Source organism: Myotis brandtii, unplaced genomic scaffold (assembly GCF_000412655.1).
Source record: "Myotis brandtii unplaced genomic scaffold, ASM41265v1 scaffold103, whole genome shotgun sequence".
In the NCBI taxonomy this organism is placed as follows: Eukaryota; Metazoa; Chordata; class Mammalia; order Chiroptera; family Vespertilionidae; genus Myotis; species Myotis brandtii.
The window spans coordinates 4913247-4922187 of NW_005353460.1; the positions used below are offsets into that span (position 1 = coordinate 4913247).

Sequence of the window (8941 nt, forward strand, 5' to 3'; positions counted from 1 at the left end):
CTCTATCCCTCTCCCTTCCTCTCTGTAAAAAATCAATAAAATATATTTTTAAAAAAATAAAAGAAAAAGACAATGTATTTTGCATACATTCGTTTTACATTTGGTGTTTTATGAGAAGCAATAATAAAAATTTGTATTATTTAATGTTATTAAAGGGCTATTATATAAATATATTATGCCTATAAAACTTAACCATGTGAAGTTCTTTTAAAACTTCATTAAGAAAGTACATGTTAAAGCACTCAGAACAGTGCCCAATACATTGTTAGCCTTTAACAAATGTTAGCTATTGATAGGTTTCTATAAGCAACTGCTTATATTCTCTTAACTTGCTGATATGGGGCAAAGAAAGAGGTGAAGATGCATAGATCATCTAGATCTCTATTCCTAAAGCAATTTGTGGTATATGATGTTTTTATTAATTTCTTCTCTTTATTTCATCCATTTATTAGAAGTTACCCCATGACAGAGTAAAGGTCAGTGGTTCCCAACCTTTTTTTGGCCATGCCTTACCTAAGCATCTCTAAAAATCCTGATGCCCCCCTGTGATATATAATTCTTCAAAAAGTGAACTCCTATTCACGTGAAGGAAGCCTAAAAGGCCATTAACTTGGTCTAAACAAGCTTCCAAAGAACACAGCATCCATGAAAGAGAAAAATAAAAGAGTGAAATTACAGTTGAAGTACTGAGGAAGAAATCACTAAGAAATTGTTTAAAAAAAATAGTAATATAAAGTGATATGAAAAAATGGCAAGTTTTAAAACATATAATAGAGAACTGAAATGCATAAATGTCACAATATATATTTATATACTGTATATGAAGACCCTAGAACCATAATACAAAAAATTCACTGTTAATAACTCATTCTCAAATTGCCCCCTTTAAAAATCAAATTGCGCCCCCTGTAGAGCATGTGCCCCACATTGGGAACCACTGCTCTAAGTATGTAAGAAATGTTTAGATATGTGCATTAGAGTTTTGGGTATAGTAGTTTTGGTTAGCAATGACTAAACCAACGGTTGTTCAGTGGCTCAAATTTTCTTTCAGGGTATGTTATGGGCTGAAAATTAACAAAATACACAGAGTTCATAGGCTAATTAGAAGACCAAAAAATATCTATAGAGTTGATTGTACTTAAACATATGTTGCATTACAAACATCTCTGCCAGAGTTACTTTTAAATTTATGTTTGTCTTTTTTATTTGAATAAGTCTACTGAGACAGTCAATTCCCAAGCACATCTATACTTAATCTACACCTCAATGACTTATTAATAACAAATTTTTAATTTCTCAGGCTGCAGAACATTTAGACTCACCAAAAAATGGTATAATGTAAAAAATGTGTAAAAAATTGTAATTATTGAGATCAATCAGTTGCAAACTCAGTAACATTACAAAATGTACATTATCCATGTCATTATGTCTTTACAATGATGCAAAAAATAAGGTCCACTACATAAGGTTAGGATAATTTTCTCTAAAATAATCCTTCTTTACTAAAAGACTGCTATGTCAGCATCGTCCTCCATTCCTATCTCCATGATATAAGAATAAAAACTTGTTACCCTAGCCAGTAGCTCAATTGGTTGTCATCCCAATACATCAAGGTTGTGGGTTGATCCCCCAGTCAACCCACATACAAGAATCAACCAATGAATGCACAAATAAGTGGAAAACAAATCTCCCTCTCGCTCTCTCTAAATCAATAAACAAAAGAATTAAAACTTGTAATTTAAAAAAGTTTCCCCCAAAATAGTTTCCCAATACAAAATACACTTGCTTACATACTCATAAAAAAATCTTATACTAGTATACTTTAAATTGAAATATTTTTCCCACTTATTTACTATTAATTTATCTCTTCTCAACATTTTTGTAGCATCTTTTGCTTTCGGATGGTTTGAGTTGGTTTTTTGTTTTGTTTTGTTTTGTTTTGTATTTTAAGTGCATGCCATCCCTGAATTTAACAGCACGAATAATTATGAAAGAGTAATTGTTCATAGCAACAGGATATCTAAATATAAAGCTTAAAAATGTAAACAATTTTATAACATGTAAAATGTGAAACAATTTTACTATAAATTATAGGCCATTTCCAAATAGTTAAATCAAAACTTTTATCATTTTTAACACTCAGTAAGGTGAAAACATATTTCCACTCTAACCAGCATCCCTACACCAAAAATCTAACTTCCCACTTATTCCATGAATTTAAAATGCCAAATTCCAGTAACAAAATAATCTGGACTCTATATTGTCTGCCTTAATCTCTGACAAAGCCTACATCCTAAATGCACTGTTCATGGTAAGCATCTAAATGTTGACTGAATAAATGAATAAATGAAGTAATTGGGCAAATTCTTGTAGTAATATTTATATTTCAAAAAGAAAGAAATCTACAAGGAAGAAATTGTTATTTAAGCCAGTTACACATTATCACCCTCACCTATATCCCAGTTTAAGGCAGCGGTTCTCAACCTGTGGGTCGCGACCCCTTTGGCGGTCGAACGACCCTTTCATAGGGGTCGCCTAAGACCATCCTGCATATCAGATATTTACATTACGATTCATAACAGTAGCAACATTACAGTTATGAAGTAGCAACAAAAATAATTTTATGGTTGGGTCACAACATGAGGAACTGTATTTAAAGGGCCAGAAAGTTGAGAACCACTGGTTTAAGGGAAAGCAACATTCTGTCCCAAATGAAAGCACTCTATTACAGCCATGCATTCAATCCCATTCTGCAAATGATAAAATTTTAGTGACAACTAAGATAAAAATTAATAAGATTAGAAATTATTTTTTAAGAAAAGAATAAAACAAAATGTTATATAGACAAGCTATTTTTTTATGGACCATAGGTATACAAAACTAGATTATTCATAATCTCTAGTTTCTTATACATTCTTATCACTGGTTCAAAGTCAGTTTTAGAATTTATTCTATGATAGAAACAGAGAAAAAAGGGCACAGTGAATGCAGTGAGGGAGGAATGTGTCCTTTCACAATTAGAGAATATGCTATTAATACAAAGAACATTCATAATAATGTATTTGAGTGCAGTGATAGGCATTATACATAACTCCCAAGAAGCAGTAAGTATAGCTATTATATAATAAATCTGCAGGCAGACTGTCCAAGTTCAAATTCTAGCTCTGTCACCTAATATTTGACTTGGACAAGGTACTGAATTTCTTTTATGCCTTAGTTTCTTCATCTGTAAAAAATAACAGTACCTACTCTCACTGAGTTGTATGAGGATTAAATGAGTTAATAAAGTTAGCTTTAAAGTAATGTCTAGCACACAGTAAAAACATGACTAATAAACTACTACAACCTAATGCTAGCTCAGATATTTTTCTAGAACATGGATAAAACTTTTAAATCACAGTATCCCACAGTTTCTCTTCACTATCAATGTGAAAACATACTTAAAGTTCAAGTGTCTAACAAAAACTCTTAAAATATTTCTACACAGCTGATCTCATTGAAAAGAGCAAAAACCACCCTCAGCTGTGGAAAATCTAACATACAGGTCTATAGTTCCTTCCAAAGGTTAAAATAGAAAAATAAATAAATAAATACATACATACATACATACATACATACAAAGTTAGAATTGATATAGAAAAAAGTAAAGAAGAACTTGCTCAAGTCACTCCATATAGTCCCTGAATTTCATCTCTCACCCCACAGCTGACCAGGCCAATATATATATTTGCATTCCACAGAAGATAACACCATTTTAGTTTCAAGACATTTCAGTTTTAAGCAGAGTGCCTGACCCATATGCCCCAATACCTATTTGCTGAATTAATGCCTAAAAGTGAAGCTACTTCTGGCCTATATTTTCCTTTCTCCATCACTGTCAAAAATACATAATTTTTTTGAAAATATCTAAGTTTGTAACAGGAAGCCAATCAATTCTACACAAGAATCCATTGGCTAGTTTAAAAAAGAAGAAGGAAAGTAGTTAAAATACAATAAAAGAAGACATACACTGTTATCTGTTTAGAGGAGGAATAATTCCTCACCCTAGAGTTCACTGTATTATAATTTTGAATATGAGCTTTTCATATCTTCAGAGAAAGTCACTTGGGAAATTCACCATTGAAAATAAGGCTACATTTAAAAATACAGATCCTATCAACTCTAATTTTGTAGATACTATCATGAAACTAGTTTTCCAAGACTAGTACACATTCATAGAAGTCTACTCAATGAAACTCAATTTTCCCAAATGTATACTACAAATTTAGTTACTTCAGTTAACAACACTACATATTTTAAAGTTAGTAACCAAAAACACATTTCTAACCAAAGCACACCAACAGATCCCTAAACTCAGCTCAGCTGCAAAATAAGGATTGTTGAGTTAGGTGGTTCCCAAGGTCCCTTTGAAAAGTAAAACCCTAGGATAATAGGACTCAGATTTGTCCTACACTGCACTGCACTACACTGACCGACTACCTTTTAAAAATATGGCTAAATATTTTTTAAAATTAAAATATCTAACTCAAGCAAGGGAAATTATAATACAAGCAAGCAACCAGGTGTTCTAACAAGAATTTATAATACCCAATTCACAGATATAACACTGAATTCATTCTAAACTACAAATTATTCTGTTTCCATGCAATTATTAACTTGTACACCATTAAAAACAGTTGTAGGTATCAACTGTTATATTTCAATTCATTTCAGCCATATGTCATTAAGAAATAGTTCTCACAGATAAGAGTTCTTACAACACTGAACAGATAAAGCATTTTAGTCATTTTTCCACCTTGAATATTCAATAACACTCTTAATAAATGCTCAAATGATACAGAGCCATTTTATGAAAGTGATTCACTATCAGAATCATTTTAAGGGTAATAACAGTAAGATAATGTTTCTATTTCAAAGTTTCTATTTTTTCAAAAGTTCACAGAGAAAATTTAACAATAAAATAGATCGCTAAAAACTTCAAAGAAAAATACTGTTAATTTTCAATTGTTATTTAAACAAAATTCTATAGGTGAGATTTATTAATTGCAGTAAATTTAGATCAAATCTTAAATATTTTATACAGGGTGTGGCAAAAGTAGGTTTAAAGTTGTTCATATGGAAAATAATTAGTAAATAATATAAGAATAAACTCTTTTGCATATTCACAACTATAAGCCTACTTTTGCCACACCCTATATTCAATGTTAACTTTACAATCTTCTGATCCTAGAAGCAGACTCCTTGATCTTAAGCAAAATGAAGAGTATTTTACTATTGTATACAAGGTGTACAACAACTTAAATTACTACCACTTTCCACAGAACTACAATTCAGAGCAATTGAGATAAATATACAGCTAGGACACTAGGTCAATATAAGAAAACAGCTATTAACAAAATTCTCTTCTCCTCATCCCCAAATATCTACTTAAGGACCAAAATTTACTTTAAGAAGACATACTTTCAACTGCACAAAAATAACAGCATAAAACAAAGCACAGGAAGGTATATCATCTGTGAATCAAAACTCCCAACTCCCCAGAACTTTACTAATACATATAGGATACTATATTCCTGACCAATGTAGTTACACCTGTCATAAATAATATTTAGGACTCATTATAAGCAAAGAAATAATATACGACCAGAGGTTAGAATACAAACAGGAAAAATAAAAATTGCAAAATTTGCTTAGCTATTACTATGGGTCAGGAGAATCAGTCTCATTCCTATCTACTGATAACCTGCAACAAAAATGGAAAAAAGGAGAGAATACAGGTTCTTAGAGCCACCTGCTTATTTCAAATTCATTTCTCCAGCACTTGGTTGCTCATTAACTTCCAGCAGTACAGTATTATAAGAACTTTTATGCAACAGTTTTAAAGTTGTATACCACTTTTTAATTCTAAACTAAACATGTTTTTGTGTTTTTTTTTTAGGTAGATCAATAGTCTACACTTTAAATCTTAGGTGTTGAACATTTCAAAGTATCAGAACAATTAGCATCTATTGAGTTCTCATACCTAGAACTCACCAGTAAAAAAACAGAGCTGATTATTTCACAAGTCTCCAAACACCAAACTTGTGTAACTTTTATATTACTTCCTAGAAATTGGACTTTGTAGCATAATACATAATCATCTCTATACGCACTGATGCATATACCATTCTCACCTTATCCTTTTCATGTGGAAGGAGTGACACTGGAGGTAAAGAGGAAAGAGACTCACAACTCTCTTTCCCATCCACATTGGTTGCTTTAGTGTTAAGCCGATAAAGAGGTCCATCTTTAAGAAGTCTGCCATGGCCAATGGCGCGTTTAATAGCCAATCGGAACTGCTGGTGAAAACCTGAGGCAGCACTGCCTCCAAATAATGCAGACACATCCTTCTGACCTTTCAAAAATCGTTCAATGCTTTTCAAAGTTGAGCCACCGGCCTCTGCCAAGCCATCCACCGCCCGCTTGATCAGTTTATTCCAATCTACATTTTGTTTATTGTCCAATTTTCCATGGTTTCGAGGTTTAGGAAGTGCTATTCGCCCAGGATTATCAGGATCTTTATAGGAATTGAGACCTTTATTTGAAACTTTTAAAATGGTTCCATCTTTAACACTCAACTCCAGTTGTTCTAAAACAGTTTTACGATCCAAGCCATGGGATGAAGACACTGCATTGCATATCCTTTCTTCTGAAGGGCGCTGTTTCTGCTTCTTCACTTTTTTGATGGCCTCCAAAATCCATTCCGTATACAGCGGGTTAGCGAGTTTTACCATGGTGAAGGATTCGTATATCCATAGAGTCGTTATCCCTTATCCTGATGCTGAGTAAGTTTTACACCATGGAAAACAACATTCTCGGAGGCTGGGAACCAGTTAACCATAGCATACAAGTTTTCTGGCCTAAGTCCTTCCTCCTTTCACAAAATAGAATGTCTCCCACTTTACTTTAGAAACCTAAATAACTTATTTGAAATGTTTTCAAGCTTCCCAATAGGTTTCTCATCAGCACCACATATGCGTCTCTTCATAAAGTTGTAAAAATTCAAGAACATCTCATTCCCAGCAGGAAAATGTGCATCTATGCCTGAAAAAAAATTAAAACAAAGTCAGTTTTCTATCAAGGCCCATTTTGTGAATAAGCTATAACTGAAGAAATATCCCGGTCTTTAAAAACAATCAAATAGTGTTTACTAAGCACCTGTAGAAGTTTTAATGTTTCTATCAACATTCCAAAACAATCATGTATGTAAACCACTGGGTAAAAATGAAAAGAAAAGAAAAAGCTGAATAATTAGGATACAATGAGGAAACAAAATGAGATGCACTATGAATGACCTTAGGCTACAAGTAACCAGAGGGTGCTAGCTGTTCTTTGCTCCACAATCTCTGCTCACCAGTCTATGAACTGAAACTCTTCCTTGACATCTTTCCCCAAGAAACTATTCAGCACTTCAACAAGTATCTAGATTAGTAGAAAGAATCCTGTAATGAAAGTAAGAGTGAATCTTCCATCTTTTAAAATTCCAGACATTCAGACTGGATAAAAACAGTCAATAAGAAAACCACTGAGAACATTTTAACTATTTCATGTATTAAAGAAACAACAAGTAGAATTTACACAGATCGCGTTCATATTTTAAATACATTACTTTAAACATTCCAAATGAAAACAAAAATAATACTGAAAATAGTTAAGTGTGAAAAGTACTTAAGGAATTTTTAAATAATCTAATTCCATTCAAATTTTAAGAATTACATGCCAATAGCTTCTCATAGCCAAACATTTTCAATATATTTGGAGGGAGTGTAACAACTGTCAAAATGTTTATAATTAATCTACAGATAAACCAGAAATGGGAAAGGCCCAGAACCACTGTGTTCAAATGCACACACTACAGATTTTGAAATGTACGGTATAGAAAAAAATATATTCCCTGTTTGTGGGTCTAAAGAGATCTCAGAGATTCAAGATTGCTGTCCGGAGATAAACATTAATAAGTAAAACACAAACATATAAATATACTGCCTCTCCCAGGATCAAAGTCATTATTCTTTCAGACAAAAGAAACTGGCAGACACAAATCTTTTTTAAAAATCACCAAAATAATGAAGTCTCAATCTAAATAACTCCTTTACTTCCAAAAAATAAATTTAACTTCAGTGTTTTTAGACCTCTGCTTTTATTCTGAGGAGCATTCACATTACAACATAAACAATGCTAAAGATATGCCTCCCACGGCAATTATTAAGAGTGAAAGAGTGACATTAAAATCCAAAGGAAAACCAAAAGATATTAGGAAAGAAATCGTACTGCTAACCATGATAGGAAAGAAAAGGCTTAAAGAAATACTCAAGCCTTAAGAGCCAAGATTTATTTTTAAGTTATTTGACTAAAAAGAAGCCCCCTGAGAGCGCTCTATCCTTCATTTGGGTGAGCGTCTCAAGGGGATAGAAATCACAGCGTTATTACTCTAGGAAAGTTAATTATGAAGACATTAACGCTGAGCGAAGTGAGAAGCTACCACCTGAGTTGAAGAAACTAGCAACACCCTAATTGATTACGCTCCCAGGTGAAGGAATGAATGGCAGAGACCCGTCCCCACCTCTCCCGAAAGTAAGGCGCCTGCAGACTTGAACTTCCAGCTCCGCACGGGCACCAGCCGGCGGGGAGAACGCACCACTCGCTTCCGACGGCCCTTCCCGGGCTCCATCCCCCACCCCCAAGCACCTCTTCGCGCTCGCTTTTCAAAAGAGCAAGAAACTTGAAAACTTGAAACAGCACCCCCCGGCCGCTTGCCAGCGGGCACGCCGGTCCCACTAACTGGAAACAGAACCCGAGGACTAAATTAACAATGAAATCACGTGAAGGGGTTCCGAGGAGCGCATCTCCCCTTCGCAGCCCCTGCCCATCCGCAGCTCCGCGAGGCCGCTTCCGAGCAGGG

General features: G+C 33.9%; 2 protein-coding genes across 3 annotated transcripts in view; both read right to left on the reverse strand.

Moving 5' to 3' along the window:
* KAT6A (K(lysine) acetyltransferase 6A) overlaps nt 1-7582 on the reverse strand; it is a 119303-nt gene extending 111721 nt beyond the window's left edge. The window contains exons 1-2 of one of the 2 annotated variants that reach the window (XM_005856457.2): nt 7394-7582; nt 6174-7083 (exon numbers count right to left, since the gene is read on the reverse strand). In XM_005856457.2, coding sequence (XP_005856519.1) covers nt 6174-6773 — 600 coding nt within the window. In that variant the 5' untranslated portion in view covers nt 6774-7083; nt 7394-7582. Of the gene's footprint in view, nt 1-6173; nt 7084-7393 lie in introns of those variants that run through there. The other variant, XM_005856458.2, reaches the window with a different exon arrangement.
* Nucleotides 1-8941, reverse strand: part of ANK1 (ankyrin 1, erythrocytic) — a 624245-nt gene that overhangs the window by 353952 nt on the left and 261352 nt on the right. The gene's annotated exons all lie outside the window — the stretch shown is intronic.